At 35.6% G+C, this 21,389-nt stretch overlaps 4 protein-coding genes across 5 annotated transcripts in view; all 4 read right to left on the reverse strand.

The window, feature by feature from the left end:
- Positions 1-134: 134 nt before the first annotated feature.
- Positions 135-8,316, reverse strand: si:dkey-211g8.6. 2 transcript variants are annotated; one of them, XM_087295069.1, is made up of 2 exons: positions 8,107-8,316; positions 135-1,297 (listed from the first exon to the last, which is right to left on the reverse strand). In XM_087295069.1, the coding sequence occupies exon 2, from the start codon at positions 1,255-1,257 to the stop codon at positions 271-273; it is 987 nt and encodes a 328-aa protein (XP_087151195.1). In that variant the 5' UTR covers positions 1,258-1,297; positions 8,107-8,316; the 3' UTR covers positions 135-270. The 2 variants fall into 2 exon arrangements, with proteins under 2 accessions (XP_087151195.1, NP_001076364.1); NM_001082895.1 differs by lacking the exon at positions 8,107-8,316 and having other exon boundaries at positions 271-1,257.
- Positions 8,317-9,098: 782 nt separating this feature from the next.
- slc9a3.1 (solute carrier family 9 member A3, tandem duplicate 1) overlaps positions 9,099-21,389 on the reverse strand; it is a 110,146-nt gene continuing 97,855 nt past the window's right edge. The window contains exon 13 of the transcript XR_015516101.1: positions 9,099-9,301. The gene's annotated coding sequence lies outside the window, so the exon portion shown is untranslated. The remainder of the gene's footprint in view (positions 9,302-21,389) is intronic.
- On the reverse strand, positions 13,121-16,234 carry si:dkey-211g8.7. Its single transcript, NM_001114451.1, has 3 exons — positions 16,190-16,234; positions 14,868-14,973; positions 13,121-14,789 (listed from the first exon to the last, which is right to left on the reverse strand). The coding sequence occupies exon 3, from the start codon at positions 14,756-14,758 to the stop codon at positions 13,742-13,744; it is 1,017 nt and encodes a 338-aa protein (NP_001107923.1). The 5' UTR covers positions 14,759-14,789; positions 14,868-14,973; positions 16,190-16,234; the 3' UTR covers positions 13,121-13,741.
- si:dkey-211g8.9 lies at positions 18,828-20,077 on the reverse strand. Its single transcript, XM_087295502.1, has one exon. The coding sequence runs from the start codon at positions 19,967-19,969 to the stop codon at positions 18,968-18,970; it is 1,002 nt and encodes a 333-aa protein (XP_087151628.1). The 5' UTR covers positions 19,970-20,077; the 3' UTR covers positions 18,828-18,967.

A 21,389-nucleotide genomic window follows, 5' to 3' on the forward strand; every position in this document is an offset into this window, starting at 1 on the left:
AAGACTAAATAAACCAGTACATCATGAAAACTCTTCAGAAATGTTAAATTATTGAATTAATTTGTTTAATGTTTGCATCAGCATCAGAGTTTTGGATGAACAGCCATTAAATAAAGAGACAGAAACCGCTCACATTCGGTTGTAAACTATTTAAAAATATATTTATTTGTGTTTCAGAGATGAACAAACTTCTCATGGGTTTGAAATTCCATTACAATGAAAATTTTCATTTACAATCTGGGGTTTAAATAAAACACTGTTTCTTGATGCTCACCCCAGGTCAACCGGTGGATTAGTCTCCTTGTAAGCCTCAGTTTTGGAAGTTTGAGCAGGACAGCATGTTCTGCATCTAACAATGTGCATCTTCTCTTTGAGACCATCAACACATGCTTTGATGGCACTGCGAACCGCTGCCGAGGAAAAGTAAAAAATGATGGGGTCCAAACAGGCATTCAGAGTGCTGAATAGCAGAGCAAAGTGTCGCCAACCTTCGCTATTCCGATGGATGAAACCAACCACGTGTGAGATGTTATAAGGGCTGAAGCAGATGGTGAAAACCAAGAGTGTCCCAACCGCCAACCCAATGGCTCTGAGTCTGCGACGCCGTCCCAGATGGGGCAGGTTGGAGAGGATTCGGATGAAGTTGATGTAGCAGAAGCAGCAGATGAGGAGGGGTATACAGAAAAGCAGGAGGAAAAGCTCCAGGCGAACAGGAAGCAGAATGGTCATCTGCTCTAAGGTGAAGTTATCGTAGCAGTTTCTCACATGGGGATTGAGCTGTAGCTTGCTGTAGGTGGAGTTATCGCTCGAGTCTATGTATGGGACGATGTAAACAATGCTGAGGTTTAGAGATCCCAGAAGCCAGAGGAAGCAGCAGGCGATCACAGCATTTCGTGGTCGGCGGCCCAAAGCATATCGGATTGGAAATGCGACGCCTAGATAGCGCTCTATGCTAATCGCGGTCAGAAATAAGGTGCTGGTGTAGATGGTGGAGAAGAACAGAAAACTGCTGATGGAGCACAGGTAAAAGGGAAGTCTCCAGATCATTTGGTCAACGGCCTCCTTCATCTTGAAGGGCAGGACTGCGAGGAAGATGAGGTCGGATATTGTCAGGTTTAGCAGGAGGATGTCGATGGGGGTGGGCTTGCGGTGAACTTTCCGACAGAAGGTGATGAAGGCTAGGATGTTGGCAGGGAGGCCGATCAAGAAGGTAAGGATGTAGAATGACAAGAGGAGCTGGTAGTCCAAACTGGCCATTGGTCTGAAGCTCACAGATGATCAACAGGTGGTTGAAACACTGTGTAGAGAGTTCAAAAAGGTAGTGTTATATAAAGTTAACAGGTCATGTCAATGAAGTATGAGGGCGTGTGATGATAATGGTCACCTTAAAGAGATAGTTCACCCAAAAATGAATTCATGAATGAATTATTTACTCATCCTGCATTTATTCAGAATCTATTTGTTTTTTTTGCTCTGTTAAACACAACTGAAGATATTTTAAGGAATGCTGTGTGATGGCACCCATTGACCTACATAGTTATTTTTACCTTGCTATCGACGCCAATGGATGCCATCAGTCAGAATTCCCCAAAATATCTTCTTTTGTGTTCAACTCAAGAAAGAAACTCATAAAGGTTTAAATAATAATTGCTTAATAATTCCTTAAATTTATATAGCGCTTTACTAGACACTCAAAGCGCTTTACACATTGGGGGGAATATCTCCTCATCCACCACCAGGATGATGCGATGGCAGCCATTACGCCAGATCGCACTGACCAGCTGATTGGTGGAATGATGAAGCCAATTATGATATGGGGATGGTTAGGAGGCCATAATGGACAGAGGCCAGTGGGCAAATTTGGCCAGGATCCCGGGATTAAACCCCTTCTCTTTTTTTCGAAGGACATCCTGGGATTTTTAATGACTAGAGAGTCAGAACCTTGGTTTAGCGTCTCATCCAAAATACGGCGCTCACTGTGCAGTATAGAGTTCTCAATACTGGGGCGTTAGGACCCACATGGACCGCAGGTTGACCGCCCCCTGTTGGCCTCATTAACATCACTTCCAGCAGCAAGCTAGCTTTCCCATGTGGTCTCTCATCCAGGTACTGACCAGGTGCAGCCCTGCTTTGCTTCAGTGGGCAACCATGTGAGAGTTGCAGAGAGCGAGCTACCGGTAAAACCACATGAGGGGGGCTAAATAATGAGGTATTTTTGTAGTTTTGGGAGGGCTATCCTTTTAAAAATAAAAACAGATTTTGTAACAATGTTTTTGTCCACTATTTTTCCACATTTTTAAAACTTCGGAATATAAATGGGTCAAACATGATTTTTTTCATAGTAAATAAAGTGAATTACAAAAGTGACCATTGATCTGAACCTCATAGATGGTCAACAGGTGGTAGAAACCCTGTGTAGAGAATCAAAGTTGGTGTTATAAAGGTAACGAGTCACGTCCATGAAGCCGTGTGGTTATAATGGTCAACTTAAAGGGAGAGTTCACCCAAAAATTTATTTATGAATGAATTATTTACTCATCTGCACTGTAATCCCGAATAAGTTGACAAAACTCAAAAAATTTGAGGTAATCAGTTACGTCAAATTTTTTAAGTTATGAAATTATCTATTTTAAGTAAACAGAAACATTAAGTTTTGAGTTTGTTGTACTCATGCAAGACACTTCACCTAACTTAAAATACCCAAGTTACTCAGCTTATACGTTTTAATTGCAATTAACTTAATTGTTTTAATTTTTCCAAACTTTAAATACTTAAGTTACCCAGCTCATACATTTTAATACCAATTAACTTAATTGTTTTAATTTTTCCAAACTTTAAATACTTAAGTCACCCAGCTCATACATTTTAATACCAATTAACTTAATTGTTTTAATTTTTCCAAACTTTAAATACTTAGTCACCCAGCTCATACATTTTAATACCAATTAACTTAATTGTTTTAATTTTTCCAAACTTTAAATACTTAGTCACCCAGCTCATACATTTTAATACCAATTAACTTAATTGCTTTAATTTCTTTCAACTTTAAATACTTAAATCACCCAGCTCATACATTTTGATAGCATTTTTTAAAATTAACTTCTCCATCGTCAGTTTCACAAATAAAATAAGGCATTCGTTAAAAAAATAATAAGTGCACATTCTGTGAAGTGACTCGTTTAGTGTAAACTACACAGAAACTGTATATATATATATATATATATATATATATATATATATATATATATATATATATATATATATATCGTTGAAGTCAGAATTATTCGCCCCCATTTATTTTTCCCCCCAATTTCTGTTTGACGGAGAGCATATATATATATATATATATATATATATATATATATATATATATATATATATATATATATATATATATTCAGTCTTGGTTGAACTATGATTCTGTCATTTACTTATTCCAAACCTGTTTAAGTTTCTTTCTTCTGTTGAACACTTAAAAGGTTATTTTTGACCAAAAAAAAAAAAAGCTGAGACCTGTAACCACCGATTTCCACAGTATTTGTTTTCCTATTAGAAAGTCAGTGGTTACAGGTTGTCAGCTTTACTTAACTTTTGTGTTCAACAGAAACAAGAAATTCAAGCAGGTTTGGGACAAGTGAAGAGTTAGTAAATGACAGAATTTTACATTTGGACAAACTATCCCTATATATAATAAAATGCACCCTTACGAATTAAAGGTAAATAAATGTTTTAAAGTTACTACCCCAGAGACAGTCTTTATTAAGTAAAAAAAAAAAAAAACAATCAACTCATTCTTTAAGGTTTCCATGCTACGAGACTTTTTATTTTCCATCATCCATGCCAAGCAAAACTTTTTGCACAAGTTCAAAGTCCTTTACTATATATTATGTGAAGAACATACATTAATCCATACAAGACAAGAAAGGTCTGGAAGTGTGCTGTGGGTGGTGTCCAATTCATTCTTCAGGACAACAGAGACCCTCAGTGAATGCAGGGCCAATAAAGCATCTTCAGTCAGCAGGATTATCAATCTAAAAATATAATTCAAGGATATTAATGTAAGGACAGTATCAAAATGACTGAGCCAATATTATATGATTCATCAACTATCTGTGATTACAAATATGTTAAGTAAAAGTTTTCAAAACTTTCATCTTTTTATTAAACATGCCTAATTGTGAAAAGAATGAATGAAGTCTTACCAGGGTGTTCCTAAAGAATCTTAAGTCACGCTCACGCAGCAAGACCAAAAGACCTCTGATAAGAGTAGTCCGTCATGAACTGACATCATGCAGTTCCTGGAAATCAAGTATAATAAATGATGAATAAATGATTTTAAATCAATTAAAAAAAAAAAAAAAAATTCAAATTATATTTTAATGTATACTTTAACACGTGACCCCAAACATACCTGCTCATCATAAGCCTTTAAAAGATTAGCCAGGGTATCTGCTGTCTTGCCAGTTTTGGATGCTGTTTGCCTTGAAATTGTCATCAAATGAAATAGGTGGTGGTCCAGTTGTGCAAAGAATTTGTGGGGAAAATTCTCATTTGTAACATGTTGGTACTCTGCAAACAGCAAAAAGAAACAAGAGAGAATTTCATAAAACAAACCCACACCACAAAATATACAATTCTAGAAAAAAATTTATTAATATTATTATTATGTTTCATTTACTTATCTATTTTTTACCTCAGATAAAAAATCAGGTGTTGATCAGATGTTGAAAGCAGGATCTTCATGTTGTAAACTGAACTCAAGGTCTAGCTGAAGTTTCACTTTCCTTGTAGTTCCTATCTGTAGTCAGCAACACCCGACCTTCAATTCTGTAAGTACACAAAGTCACAGTGTCATTTAGCTGAGAGTGGAAGTAGTACAATTGCATGATGTCTAACGTTAACCTCCAAAACGGTTAGCAATAGAGCTGATTATCATGTTAGTTGCTTTGATTTGATGAACACAGATTTAATTTAAACAGTATTGAAATTTCTAAAACTGAATAGGACGACAAAGAAATTTAAGGCCTGATTTTAAAAGCTAGAAATAACAAAACTTACCTTATTGTCTAATGATGTAAAAATATATAGACTAAAATATTTATATTTTTAAGATATAAATATATTTTAAGCTACAAAATTTGCACATCAGAAAACTATGTCTTGTTTACCACGTCTTGAATATTTTGTTTTGTTATTATTTTATTTAATAACATAATTTTGTATTAATGTGTTATAGATATGCATACTTTGTTTTTTAGGCTGTTTATATTCTCTCCAGAGTAAACATTTTAAAAAATAGATTGAAAAAAAAAAAAAAAAAACTTTTATCATACCTTTAAAATACATTTGACCTAAATGACATTTAAACTCATTTAACTGATCGCATTAATCAGGTAATCATTGATATGCAGAGATGTCGTCTTAAGCGCGAGGAAATATTAAGTGTTGATCAGTGCTGGTGATTGAGGTAAAGTTAGTTTTATATTTACACATTCAGACTTTCTCCTTAATAATATAATTTCAGAAAGGTAATTTTTGCATATTCTTAATGGTGAAATCATATTAGCAGCCAATGACTTTCAAAGTACAACATTGTTCAGTCAAAAAAAATAGTGCATTTAGTGTAATGTTGTTTTCATGTCATACTTGCATGTGATTTCAGAACGAATAGACAAAGTACCATGGTAAACAATTTATGGAGCGAGTCACAAGTTGTTACTAAATGAATGTATGAATATAAAACCAACTTTATCTCAATGTGGTAGTGTAAATTGAAGCTCTGCTCTGTACCTGCTTAGGTGAGGAGCGCAGCTTAAATGTTCTCCGTCAGGCTATCCTCATACATGGATCAGCAAGCAACAAGCTGCGTGTGACAGAGTTAAGTTTTGAGACTACGTTTTTGCGCGTCATCAGAAAATACCGTTAAGTGTTTAGGCGGAGATCATTTGAGTTATGATTAACGTTACGTTTCTTGCGCCTTTCGTTTCCGAAGTGCCTACAGATTGCAAAGATAATACCACATTCACACACTGGATGGAGTTCAGCGCAGCGCCATGACATGCGGTTGTGAGAGCGCGCGTCTCCATGACAACTTCAGCACAGGCTGAGAAATGGCATACTCGCGCCAAGATTTAAATTTTTTTGAAAAATGTAATCTGCCGATTTTAAATATTTTTGTCTTTATCACACTCTGTTAAAATTCAGAGTTAACACGTAACAACTAACGCTAACGTTGCACTGATTCTAACTTTTTAAACAGCAATATTAACGTTAGTTAGCAACAAGTGAGGCTAAACATGTTTTCTGTAATGTACGACATGTAAACGCACCCTGATTAACTCTACATTACATTGAACTGTTACTGTGATTATATTAATTAAAACATACATTTAATATTTCTTGGATTTGTAAATATTTTACTTACTGTAGTGTGAAGCGAGGCCGATCCGCCATCTTGAAAAAAACGAATGAAGCATGAGCACGTACGTGAACCTGGATGACGTCAGACGCAAAATCACTGGGCTGACAGATTTTGAGTTAATGAAACTTTAAAGAGACATTTTGTATAAATTAAACCCAGCAGAATTGTTCACCTTACTTGAAAGATTAAATTTTTTCAAACTCAAAAATAAGAAAAAGTTCTAAATACTCATCAAGGTTAATTAAGATAAACGAATTTTAATGATTTAAGTTAATAGTACTCAATTCAAATAATTAGTTACAGCATTAGGGTTTACAGTGTGGCATTAGTTTAGAACCTGGTTTATTTCTTCTGTTGAACACAATAGAAGATATTTTGAGGGATGCTGTTTGATGGAAATAATTGACCTCCATAATTATTTTTTTTCCTGCTCTCGACATCAATGGATGCCATCAACCAGAATTCTTCAAAATATTTACTTTTGTGTTCAACTGAAGAGAGAAACTCATAAAGGTTTAAAACCACACGAGGGAGGGTTAATAATGACATATTTTTAAAAATTTCTGCTTAGGCTATCCCTTTAAATATGAACCCTCAGCTTTGCTCATGCATTGTCAGAAATCTAACATTGATGGGTTTAAAAAAAAGTAACAAACTATTGTTTAAGCAAATGCAGTGAGAAATGTATTGTGAATATTTGAAAACAGATAATTATTTTATAACAGAATGTTTTTTCCTTTATATTTACACATTTAGTTTTCTGGGTTACAAAAATATAAATGGGTCACATTTATTTTTATAGAGAATAAAGTTTACAGAAGTGAATTTATATACGTGGAAAGCAAATTAAATGTTAAAAAATAGTAAAGTGTCTGCTTTAATGTTTTAAAAAACTCAAAATATGGCTTCAGCATAACAAATATAGGCTATTCAATTGAAAAAAATTAAACAACTTAATCACGACCTGTTGCTCATGTTCTTCACATTTCCTTCTTTTAAACTCTTAAAAATCTTTACAGTGGTAAAATATGTTTAATACAACAACTATTATAGTCATATTATTTAAATATTATAAAAAACATTGAATAATACTGAAATATATAAATGAAAATTGAAAATAAAACTCTGTTTAATAAAAAAATGTTTAGATTATTTTTTATATTTTACTTCATATTTTATATTGATTTCTATCTTATATCTTATGTTATCATGCAGTAATTTTGTTTCATACTTAAAAAGCACTAAAAGTGTCTTATTGTATTGTTCAAATGTCTTATTTTTCAGCAACTATTAACACATTTGTTTAACCAGCAAAAGACAAAACAACATTCCAGAAAGCTGTGAAATGCAATGTACAAAAATATGTATTGAACATTGTTATTGTTAATTTATTTTTTATGTATTGCTATTATTTGAATTTATTTATATATTTATTTATTTTGATTCCTGATATTTCAAAATTTCATAATAAGTTTTTATATAAAAAATAATAAATTTAATTTAATTTATGTATTTATTTTTAGTTTTTTGTTCTATAGTTTAAACAAAACCCAATAAATATATTTTGAAACAAATAAAAATAAAATGCACTAAAAGTTCATAAGAAAATCATAAAAAGTTCATAAAAAAGTCAAAAAAGTGCAACAAGCTGAACAAATAATTTCATTTTAAAAAGCATTACTGACCTTTACAATGCAGGAAAATTATGATCCGCAGCATTTTGCGTCTCCGGTTTCAGAAAAAGTATCTGCAAAGTCCCTTCACCTCCTCTCTAGATATTCTGAATGCATAATTAAAGTATGTGAAGGGTGCAGTGCCTCGAAACAGCGGAAATTTAATCAATTCAGAGCATAATCTGCAGCGCTGAGGCTCATCAAACAATGTCTCTTGGCAACAGCGGCTGAGAAGAGCACAGGATGTTGTCATACAGGAGTATATGATGCCCCCTAAGAACACTATCTTGTCGTATGGAAAACATAGTGCAAGATAAAAAGCAAGTGTTTGTTTTGTGTGTCTGTCTGTGGACACTTAGATGATCAGACAACTTAGATGCTGTGTTTATCTTTGTGTCTTATTAAATTAAGTTTTCAATAATAAAGTGAGCATTGACATCCATTCGGGCTAATCATTTGATAAATTTATGTGGGAGCTTTTCATTTTGTCAGGTGAAAAATTATATTGATTATATTAAATTATTATCGAAATGAAACTGTATTAATTGTAAAACAGTATAAGTATGTTATTTAAAAAGTTCATCAGTATGAGACTATTAAAACTCCGTTTTACAGCCATTTTCCTCTAGCTCATGGCTACTCATTTCTATTCCTGGAAAGTCAACTTCCTGCAAAATTTATTTTTACACCTGGCAGTAATTTTCAGGTAAACCTTGTTACCTTGGTAATTTGATTTACGTACATTTAATTACAGTCAGAAATAAACTGCAGGAAAATGAGCTCCCCGTGTACAGGAAAAAGTTGATTGCTTTATCACTATGGTTCATCAAAAATCAAAAATAAAGAAAAAAGCTCTTAACTTACTAACCTTAATGTTGTTCCACTGTTATTTTAGACAATATTGTAAGGGAAAATCTTGTTTTCTAGCATTAGCATTTTTCTATAGTCATGCAGGTTTGCAATAGTGTAAGGTATTATTTTTTTTTTTTTGCAAGTTTATTTATATAGCACATTTCATACACAGTGGCAATTCAAAGTGCTTTACATAAACAGGAATAAAAAAGACAAGTTTAGGAAAATAAAATGCAGACAATAAAAATTATTAAAAACAGATAAAAACAAATTAAAATGAGTTAAAATAGGTTATAAAAGAATGAAAAAGAAAACGAAAAACATAATAGTGCGATCTGTCGGACGCAGCACAGTGCTCATTCAGTAAAGGCACAGCTAAACAGATGTGTTTTCAGTCTTGATTTGAATGTGCCTAATGTTAGAGCACATCTGATCATTTCTGGAAGCTGATTCCAGCAGCAAGGGGCATAGTGGCTGAAGGCAGATTCACCCTGCTTAGACTGAACTCTTGGAACTTCTAGTTTATATGATCCTAAAGATCTGAGTGATCTGTTAGGTTTGTATTCAGTGAGCATATCTGTAATGTATTGAGGTCCTAGACCATTTAGTGATTTATAGACCAGTAATAATACTTTAAAATCTATTCTGAATGTAACTGGCAGCCAGTGTAGAGACCTGAGGACAGGTGTGATGTGCTCTGATTTCCTGCTTCTGGTCAGAATTCTGGCTGCAGCATTCTGGATGAGCTGCAAGTGTCTGACTGTCTTTTTGGGAAGGCCAGTGAGGAGTCCATTACAGTAATCCACCCTGCTACTGATAAAAGCATGAACAAGTTTCTCTAAATATTCACTAGAAACAAAGCATCTGATTCTTGCTATGTTTTTTGAGATGATAGTATGCTGATTTACTGACTGCTTTGACATGACTGTTGAAACTCAGATCTGACTCCAGCGTCACACCAAGATTCTTGACCTTAATTTTTGTCGTTTGACCTTTAGAGCCTAGGTACGCATTCACCTTGAGAACCTCATCTCTGTTCCCAAATGCAATGACTTCAGTTTTCTCTTTGTTTAACTGAAGAAAGTTTTGGCACATCCAATTTTTAATTTCATCAATACATTGGCAGAGGGTGTCAATGGGGCTGTAGTCATTAGGCAGTAAGGCTAGGTAGATCTGAGTGTCATCAGCATAGCTGTGGTAGGAGATTTGATTCTTTCTCATTATTTGGCTCAGAGGGAGCATGTAAAGGTTGAACAGGAGAGGTGCCAGAATCTAGCCTTGTGGGACTCCACATGTCATGGGTGTCCACCTCGACCTATGATCACCTATACTGACATAGTAACCTCTCCCTTCAAGGTAAGATCTGAACCATTTGAGGACTGTCCCAGACAGCCCAACCCAGTTTTCCAGCCTATCCAGAAGTATGCTGTGATCGACAGTGTCAAATGCAGCACTGAGATCGAGCAATACCAACACTGTTATTTTACCTGAATCTGTGTTTAGACGTATATCATTGATTATCTTTATAAGAGCGCTCTCTGTACTGTGATGTGCTCTGAAACCAGATTGAAAATTGTCTAAACACCCCTTGAAGTTTAAGAACTTGTTAACCTGGTTGAAAACAACTTTTTCAATGATTTTGCTAATGAAAGGGAGATTTGAGATTGGCCTGTAATTGCTCAATAGGGTGTTATCCAGGTTGCTCTTCTTCAAGAGGGGTTTAACAACTGCAGTTTTAAGTGAGTTTGGAAAAATCCCTGAGAGAAGTGAATCATTTACCACTTTTAGAAGATCCATTTCTAAACAGGTAAACACCGTTTTGAAGAATGATGTGGGGAGCGTGTCAAGACTGCAGGTTGATGTTTTTATCATTTGCACCATCTCTTCTAAGATTTTACCGTTAATTGCCATGAAATCAGACATAATGTCTGACTTCTCAAGTTGTGGTTGAGCTTGTTTGATATCGACACAACTTGGCTGATTGGATGAGCTGATTGCCTTTTTGATATTATTGATCTTATCAGTAAAGAAATGAGCAAATTCATTACATTTGCTTACAGAGAGTAGCTCACTGGGAATCCGACTGGGGGGGGTTTGTGAGCCTCTCTACTGTTGCAAAGAGTGTGCGAGCATTATTTACATTGTTGTTTATAAGGTTTGAAAAGAAAGTCTGTCTAGCAGTTTTTAGTTCCACATTAAAAGCCTGAAGACTGTCTTTATAGATATTATAATGGACTACTAGTTTCGTCTTTCTCCACATACGCTCAGCTTTCCTGCATTGTCTTTTCATCATTTGGACTGCTCTTGAGTTTCTCCAAGGGACTCTCTCTTTGCCAGTTCTCTTCCTAACTTTAACAGGAGCGATGTCATTTATTACATTTTCAATTTTAGAATTAAACAAATCAAGGAGAGAATCAACAGAGTCTGCAGATATACTTGGTGCCAGCGATATGGCCTTCATAAACTGCTCACTAGTGTTCTCATTTATGCATCTCTTTCTGACAGAGACAGATCTGTCTGATTTTTAAAAACTTTGCGCGGCTATAGGCTCATTCTGATTACGTACCCCTATATACACTTCTGGAGAGCACCAAAACACCCCAGGAGCTACGTTTTTTTGCAGTTTTTGTTTTCACAAATTAGCCAGAGGGTGCTGTGTATGCTTTTGGGGATCTCAAATTTCTCTCGCGAGTGCCATTCGCATTTGCTATTCTCACGTAAATCCACCAGAGGCTGCTGTTGACTGACTGACTTAATCATTGACGGGTTGACTCCTTCTTCCCTAAACCCAACCGATAGTGTTTTAAAATGCACCGATCAACCAGCGTCCAACCACTACCTGACTAAGAAAAGTCCTCGCCCCGATTTTGAACACATTTTCAGATTTTACCGCATTCTCAGATTGGCAAAACAAATTGGCTTCTTTTTTAACCTGCTTTCTGGAACTGTTCTTTGTGGGACCCAAATCCCATTGTCGTGGTCAACTCCTCTCTACATCTCAAGTCTGCTGATGTACATGGCAAGCTACTGGACAAACTGGTAACAGCGCGAAAGCTGGTAAGCGAGAAAAGGAACGGCGTCATACTGCCCCGTAGTGTTTGTTTTAAAGACAAAATGCAGCCATACATACTTCTGGCTTCATAATTTGTGATCTCCAGAAATGTATATAGGGCTGCGTTTTCAGAATGAGCCTGTTGCAAATTTCTCAGGCGAGTGCCATTCATGCCTGCTTTTCAATCTAGAATCCACCAGAGGCCGCTGTTGACTGACTTACTGACTGATTGCCCTGCCAACCAATCCCCACCCACTCCCTTTCCTAAACCCAACCAATAGTGTTTTAAAAAGCACTGATTAACCAGCGCCCACCCCCTTCCCTGAACCCAACCGACAGAGTTTTAATAAGCAATCAAGAAAAAAAAACAGCCTGATTTCCACCACGTATTTTAGATTTTACCACATTCATACCCTGTTATTTACTTGTTTGTTTTATTTTTTGGCTTTAGTTTTTATCCTGCTTGCTGAAACCATTCTTTGCCGGTCTCAAACCCCGTCATCATGGTCAACTCCGCACTGCGTCTCAAATCATGCGCGGCAAGCCACTGGACAATGAGCAGAAAAGACATTCAAACAGAGGTAAGTGGTCAGCTTGTAAATGCAAAAAGGAAAGGCATTATACCACCATGTAGCATTCGTTTAAAAGACAAAATGCAGCCATACGTTCCTCTGGCTACATAATTCGCGATCTCCAGAAATGTATATAGGGCTACGTTTTTAGCATAAGCCTATGTTGCAAATTTGTAAACACTTTAGGATTGCTTTAAAGGTGGGCCATAGAAAAAAATATCAGAGTCCAAATAATAATTAATATTACAAATATAAATCAAATATGTATTCATAAGGAGTTTGCATATTCTCCCTGCATTCGCATGGATTTCCTCCAGGTGCTCCAGTTTCCCCCACAGTCCAAAGACATGCAGTAAAGGTGAATTGGGTAGGCTAAATTGTCCGTAGTGTATGAGTGTGTGTGTGTGTGAATGTGTGTGTGGATGTTTCCCAAAGATGGGTTGCGGCTGGAAGGGCATCCGCTGCGTAAAAATGTGCTGGATAAATTGGCGGTTCATTCCGCTGTGGCAACCCCGGATTAATAACGAGACTAAGCAGACAAGAAAATAAGTGTCATAAAAGTGTCATAATTTATTATATATGTTTTTTACAATTGACCTGGCATAGATTTTGTCACCAGCATCGCTCCTGACAATAACAACCACACAAAAATTATTAATTTGAATCATGATATAACCCTGTAAAAAATAACTTATTTACATAATGACACAGTAAAACTACAATCAAATGTATTGATTTCTTAAACATAAGGTGAATTTAGCTGATATTAGCTGAAATAAATATTTCTAAAAACAGTATATTACAGTCAGTTTCTACACAGTTCAGCTTTTGTACAATATATACAAGAATAAAAACAACTCAGAACAAATGAGAATGGATAATATATAAACTATGCAGGGGGTAAAAATTTCTTTGATTTAATCAAACAAATCAAAGAGACGACTACAACTTTCAGCATTTTAATATTATGTAGTGAGTTGTTTTATATCTTTAATAAATTGTTTACAACTTGCCTTCCTGGAACTTGCTTTTTACATAACATAATTGGTGTATAGTCCCCCTTCCTATATTGTTTTATCCTGTTCTCAGGTCACTAATGTACAGTAGGTTGAATTTTAATTAAATTAGTATATAGGAAGAAACAAAACATTAGAATAAACGATTAATAAACTTAATTAGAAGTCATTTTGGTCAAGCCATTTTTCAAGTTTACAGCAGTAACAACACACTGCTTCAAATAGACACAAAACTGAAAAACGCTCTTTGCACAAACCTTGATCGCCTTTCTCATTTCCCTAGAGATACAGAAAAATATAATCTGGTCATAACATACGTTTAAAGTGCTCAGCATTAAAGTTTTCATTCGCCAAGCAGGACTTTCTTTTTTGATAAAGCCCACTAAATGGGAAACATTGTAGGGTGCGAAACAAGTGGTGAAAACAAGAAGCGTCCCCACAACCAGTCCAATAGCTCTGAGTTTACGTTGCCGTTTGATTAGATGCAAATTTGTCAGAATACGAATGAAACTGACATAAAAGAAGCAGCAAATAAGCAGGGGAAGAAAGAAAAACAACACTGCTATACTCAGCCGAATTGGGAGCAATTCCTTGAGCTGCTCTTTTGTAAATTTACTGTAACATCTCTGAGGTTCCGCCACCAGAGTGCGCTGATTAGTAGTGTTGTCCGCTACAAGAGAATCTGTAAATGACACCTTAGTAGTGTTGTCCGCTACATGAGAATCTGTAAATGTCACCTTGTACGGAAGTATTGAATATCCCACAACAGTCACCCAAATGGCAACACATGTGATTATTGTATAAATTATTCTTTTTGGATTTTTATACTTGGTTGGAAATGCTACACACACATAGCGCTCAATGCTAATCGCTGTCAGGAATAGGACGCTAGAATAGAAAGGAAGAAAGAACATGAAGAGACTGAGTTGGCAGAGGATTTGAGGCATGTTCCAGATCATCTGATCTGCAGCCTCTTTCATTTTGAAGGGCAGGAAGGAGAGGAAGATGAGGTCAGAAATGGCGAGATTCAACATGAATAAGTCAATGGGGATTGGTTTGCTGGCAATTTTGCGAATGCATGAGCACAATGCAAGCACAGTACCAGGAAAACCAATTAAGAACGTGATGATGTATATTGTGAGAAACGCCTCACAAACACAGTCTTCTGACATTCCGTCCTGCAGGTTCTTCCCAAGACACCAACTGCAATACACACATTTTTTATTGTCATTATCAGAAGTGTTTCAGTATTTGCCAGCAGAATTTGAATTTGGAACTCACCAAATACTATTTCTTTGTTATCAGTCTTGATAAAATCAATGGCTTTGCAGTTCTGTAAGACAGTCCGGCCTCCGCTTGGGTGCAGCAAACTAGTATGATTTGCATTCTGTCATGTTATGAAAATATGTTTTGGAGTGAGCCACTGTTTGTTTCTATTTTTTTCATGATGTTTCAACACTCAAGTCTACTAATTTGCTTATAGCTAATGTTACAAAAACATAGACATGCACAGAGAGAGCATAATACCATTGTTAGCTCATCTAAGACTAGTGTAAATCACTTAAATCAAGAGGAGCGACAGTACATTAGAAACAAAAGGTTTATAAAGTTACTTAATATTAGTTCACTTACTGTTAATATTAGTTAGTTGCTGTTACTTTTTTAACTGAAACCATACAGGTTTTAAAGCAGCAGCATTTGTTTGATCATCTGGGGTTAAACTACTGAGAGCAATTAAAGAACATACTGTTTAAAATACACAAAACTATTGAATTGGCCTATATCTAAAATATAAAAGAAACTGGATGAATTTTAATGATAACGTGCATGGATATTTATAATCAGGTTTATGTATCTTATTTAGGATGAGATAAAGGAAAAAAAAAAAGCATCCTTAAATATATATTTCGATGAATATTTAAATATATATATATATATATATATATATATATATATATATATATATATATATATATATATATATATATATATATATATACATATTTAAATATATATATATATAAGGTGTATGCCAACAACTTTAACAATACAACTTTAGGGTGTATTCCAACACATTTTCAAACAAGAAAACAAGACAGCAAGACAGGCTGCTAGTACTTACCAAAACTCTTCAGGCTATGTCTGAGCCTTCCATCTTATTTTAAACATGATTGTATTACATGTGTGTGTATATAATATTATATATATATATATATATATATATATATATATATATATATATATATATATATATATATATATATATTCAGTGAAATAATGGTAAATGTTGTCAATCAGGCTGAACTCACTGAAAAATAATGATTCATTACATTTACAAAAAAAAAAGGATGGTAACTGGTTGCAAACAATTTAAAACAGAGTTTAATCAAACACATTTAGTAATTTTTTAGCAAGTTGTTTGTTTAAATTTAGCCCATATATATTGTATGCAACCACTTACCTTAAAAAAATGTAGTAATTCCAATGAGCATTTCTTCCAGTGCATGTACATTACGAGCGAGGTAGCCTACATAACGAGCTTTAAACAGGTGTATTCCAACACATTTTCAAACAAGACAGCAAGACAGGCTGCTACTACTTACCAAAACTCTTCAGGCTACGTCTGAGCCTTCCATCTTATTTTAAACATGATTGTATTACATGTGTGTTTATCAGCTCTCGCATCGTTCATTCAAAGTGCCTTTACCAACCAGAAACTTCCCGATCGCACGAGGAAACCTATTTTTATCTATTTTCAGAAAAGTGGCCTATTCGTACGAATGCATACGACTTTATTTGTTTGAAATAGTACGATTTTAAATTAAGTGTGCCCTCAAACCCCACCCCAAAGCCGCCTACCCCTCATTTGCGGGATGTGTGTAGCCTAATGAAATTGTATATGAATGAAATCGTACTAAATTCTCTTACCCACTAAATATAAAACAGTGACGAATTGCCGTCAGCGCTATGTTGGTTTTTGTTGGGGTAATTTGTAATGTGAAAACAGAGCACCATTTATTTATTTGTTTATTTAATTTGCTGGTCTAGGAATAAAGCCTGGAAATTTATGAAAGTAGATAAATGACATTAAGGATATCGAGAAATTCTGGACATGGTCTTCGAATTGATCTTGTGTGAATCTGCAAACAAAATCCCTTGATATATTTTACATAAATATATTTAATAATATTACATTTTCATGTTGCAACAATTAGCAATTAATTAACCATTTAAATAATTCCATACACAAAAAGAAAGCAAAATAATCCCAGAGAATGTGAGAGCAATTTAATAATATTTACAACACAATGCCCCTGTTAAATGGGCATGCACATTCACAACACATTATAGCAGAATCAACAGTATTACAGTATAAGAACAGTTACAAATTAAGTACATGGTTAAAAAGTATTAGTCTTCATACAACCTCGTCACATGAAAATCTTCCTTTGTTTAAAAGAACCACTAGATGTTGCTATTTTACATTTTTACTATAGCTTATTCATTCATTCACTGCTTTATTTTTTTCTTGGCTTAGACCCTTTATTAATCAGGGGTCACCACAGCAGTATGAACCGACAACTAATCCAGCATATGTTTTACATAGTGGATGCTCTTCCATCTGCAATCCAATCCTGGGAAACACCCATAAACTCTTATTCACACACAAACACTAACAAACAATTTAGCCTAACCAATTCACCTACACCACATGTCTTTGGACTGTGGGGGGAACCGGAGCACCAGGAGGAAATTCACACAAACACAGGGAGAACATACAAACTCCACCCAGAAAATGCCAACTGACCCAGCTGGGGCTCGAACCAGTGACCTTCTTGCTGTGAGGCGATTGTGCTACCCACTGCGCCACCGTGACGCCCACTATAGCTTATATTTTGGTTAAAATCAAACAGACGCACACACACAAAGCAAGCATATAATACAGAAGCAAAGAAGCAGTTAGAGAAAAGTTTAATGTGCAACCCAAATTTATTAAACGAGTAGTTCACCAATGGTGCATTAGAGTGCATGTGCAAGTCTGCAACCAGACACTATTGAACCTGTTTATTTCCTCTGTTGAAGACAAATGAGGCTATTTTGGAAAATTTGGAAAACCCGTAACTTCCATGGTATTTGTTTTTCCTATCATGGATGTCATTAGTTTCAGGTTTTGAACATTCTTTAAAATATCTTCTTTTGTGTTCTTGAAAATTGTTTTTTAAAAGGTAGAACCTCTTAAAGAAGAGTAAATAGTGAGTACATGTTAATCTTTGACGTCACTAACTTCGTTTGAGTGCATTGTGTCTGACATTGCATCACTGAGTGATGCAATCTCAGCTTGCATTATAAAGGCTGCATCCAGATACTATTGAAAAACCTGGGGTAGAGAGCGGACTGGGATCACAAAGTACTGCAAGTCGAACTCGTTTCGCCATGAGCGCAGTTGCGCTATATGTATGTTTAACCTATATGTATGTTTATATGTATGTTTGACTAGATTTAAATTAAAAGCTGAATAAATATATTTATAATAAAGTCGTCACCTTGAAATTCTAAGATTCTGTCTGCGTTCTGAATATTTTTGAGATAATGAGCTTTGAGATAATGATAAAGTTTTTGCAATCCATATAGTAAACAGTATGTGTAACATTTGTTTTTTAAATAAAAAGTCTTAAAATGTAAACAACTTATAAAAAAAAACATCCCATAATGTAAATAAGTTGTCATTTAATAAGAATATGTCAATAAAGTAAAGTAAAGTAAAGTTTTGACAAAAATGTCAGATAGGACCTTATAATTCTAAGGGGACGAAGTGTTTAGGTGTAAAAAGTTAGTTACAAGTAAATCAGCTACCATTTTTTCAGTAACTTGACTGTAGCTCAGCTACGATACAATGTAGCTTTTCCATAGCTACTTTTTCCAGCAAGTAGCAGAATAACTCAACAATAGCTTCATTTTATTTAGTGAATCTGCTATGGTCTGAAGCAGCATGTTGCCGTCTTACAAGATCACATTCTACAATAACATATTATAGCGATTGTGAGGCAACCATGCTAACCCCTTTAGCCACCAGGTCGTAGAGTAGCATCAGTGTAGCTTCACCAATACTGGTAATTAGTTTAAGTTTTTACTTTTTACAGTGTCAACAGTAACATCTGTTACCCTAAAATGTCCAAGTTCTTAAAGGAACATAAAGTTATAAGAGCTTTTTCATCCAATATCTTTAATGATGACCACAAATTCTCAACACTCAAAAGGTTTCTTCGAAGAAAGGGAAACAAATCTCTGTTCTCTCAGTTAGAAAATACAATAAAAATCCATGTTCAAAGTCTTTGTTCCATTAGTGTCTTGCTGTACCCTAATCAGGTCACAATTATTGACTAGTCTGTTGTGTTTGCTCTCGCTTTTTCAGATTCTCTATGGCTTATTATTGACGCCACCTGTGTGGTTGTTGTTTGCGGGTTCCTGGAAACCCTGTAATTCTGATCCCACCACTTGCGTGAAGCGTCTCTTCGCCTGTGACACAATCTGTCCAGCAGATCCCTTGGCGTCCACGGAGAAAGCATCAGCATGACCACAGGTTCAAGAAAGATATTGCAGGAGCTGGTAAGCATGGCTTCACTTCTCCACTCAACATTAGTGTACAACACAAAACCCACTATGTGGGAGACATTGTAGGGTCCATAGCAAACCACAAACACTATTAAAGTGGAGAGGGCAATGGCTAACACTCTTTTTTTCCCACAAGAGGGCAAAGACGAGTGTCTAACAAGGACAAGGCAACGCAGCGTGCAAAATGCTGACAAAACAAGCGGCAGCAGGAAAAGCAGCAGCGCCATCTCCAGGCGCAATGGCACCAACACATCCAACTGCTCCTTGGTGAAGTTTTCATAGCAAGCAGACACATTCTGCTCTGATAAAGACACAAAATGTCCTCCTCCTTCAGCAAGAACAGCAAAACCCAAGTGCAAAAACACTAGAGCCCACAAGACGGCGCTGACCAGGCAAGAAGTCCGTGCCCTGCGGTAGATCTTGTAAGTGATGGGAAATGCAATGCTCAGGTAGCGGCCCACAACGACTGCAGTGAGGATCAAACTGCTCCCGTAGACTGACGAAAACAGAAAGAAACTGTAAACGGGACAAACCAAAGCTGGAAGCTCCCAACCTTGGAGCACCGTCTCAGCCACTTTGACCGGCATCCACAACACTAGAGCGAGATTTGCCACGCACAGGTTAAGAGCGTAGACTACATTTGGAGTTGCGCCATGTTTTCGAGCCTTCCGGATGTACACGAAGAGAACCAGGAGGTTGCCGGGAAGTCCAAGCAAGAAGGTGAAGATGTAGACCAACATTGATACATAGCTGGATGCAGACAGCTCCATTTTGTAGATTTGTAGTCAACTAATAAACATCAGATATTCCCTTTTTTACAGGATCCCAATGTTATTTCGCCTGGAAGAGTAGCAGAATCAAAGTCAAGTGTTGAACACTCACCAATCTGCATGAGGAAAGATACACCAAGATGATGAAGAAGTTTGTGTTTGGATGGTAGTTATATTTTATTTGGTAGGCGGGGAAAAAAGGGGGCGTGTGAGGGGTGTTACATGGGTGTTTAGTGTATCTAAGAGCTTGAATTGGTCTGATATGAGGTAAGGGGATGGGTACTTAATGCACCAAGATGTCATTTATATGGTCTCATGTTGCCTTATTTGCCCTTAGCGCAAACGGCAAGATCAGGACCCTTTAGTGAAATGATTCAGAATAATTGGGCTTTGCAGGAAGCGGAGCCCATCCAGCCATGATTGTGTCACTTCAAATGAACTATACACAGGTAAACCATTAAGCTGTAAACTCACATGGAGACTGTTTGGGGATGTCGTTTGGTAATGGCATACATTACAGTGAATTAACTCAATGTTTGTTTATTAACCACGATCTGGTTAACTACATATCTATTAAACAGCTAGTTCACCCAAAAATTCTACCATATTTTACACATCCTCCACTTGTTCCAAACTTGTTGACTTTCTGTTGATGAACACAAAGGAAGATATTCTGTAGCATGTTGGAAAGCAGCTGCTATTGATTTGCATTAGTGTTTTGGTTCCGATGGATGCTTTTTTCTAACATTCTTCAGAGTATATTATTTTGTTTTCAACGGAAAAAAGAAATGTATACAAATGTAGAACCATATGAGTGTTAGTAAATTGGGAAATTAAATTTTTGGCTCTTTTATAGGCTTATTTTTAGGCTTTATTTTTAGCTCTTATATATATATATATATATATATATATATATATATATATATATATATATATATATATATATATATATATATATATGTATATATATATATATATATATATTCTCTAGATTTAACCCTAATAAATGTAAAATCTTTCTGTTATTTAAGTGAAATCTAAATTATAGAGTACATCAGATTTAAAAGAAAAGAAAATCCCAAGGAATGTATTAAAAAGAAATGTATGAAACAAACAACACCTGACAAAAGTCTTGCCGTCAATCCCAGTTGTAAGAGCAGCAAATAATAATTTGACTTTTAGTTGATTATTTGGAAAAGTAGCAGAAGGTCGATTTTTCAGATGAATCATCTGTCGAACTGCATTCCAATCATCACAAATACTGCAGAAGACCTGTTGGAACCTGCATGGACCCAAGATTCTCAGAGAAATCAGTCAAGTTTGGTGAAGGAAAAATGATGGTTTGGGGTTACATTCAGTATAGGAGGGTATGCAAGAGATCTGCAGAGTGGATGGCAGAGTGGATTACTAGATGACCATC

Source organism: Danio rerio, chromosome 19 (assembly GCF_052040795.2).
Source record: "Danio rerio strain M-AB ecotype USA chromosome 19, GRCz13ab, whole genome shotgun sequence".
Classification (NCBI taxonomy): domain Eukaryota; kingdom Metazoa; phylum Chordata; class Actinopteri; order Cypriniformes; family Danionidae; genus Danio; species Danio rerio.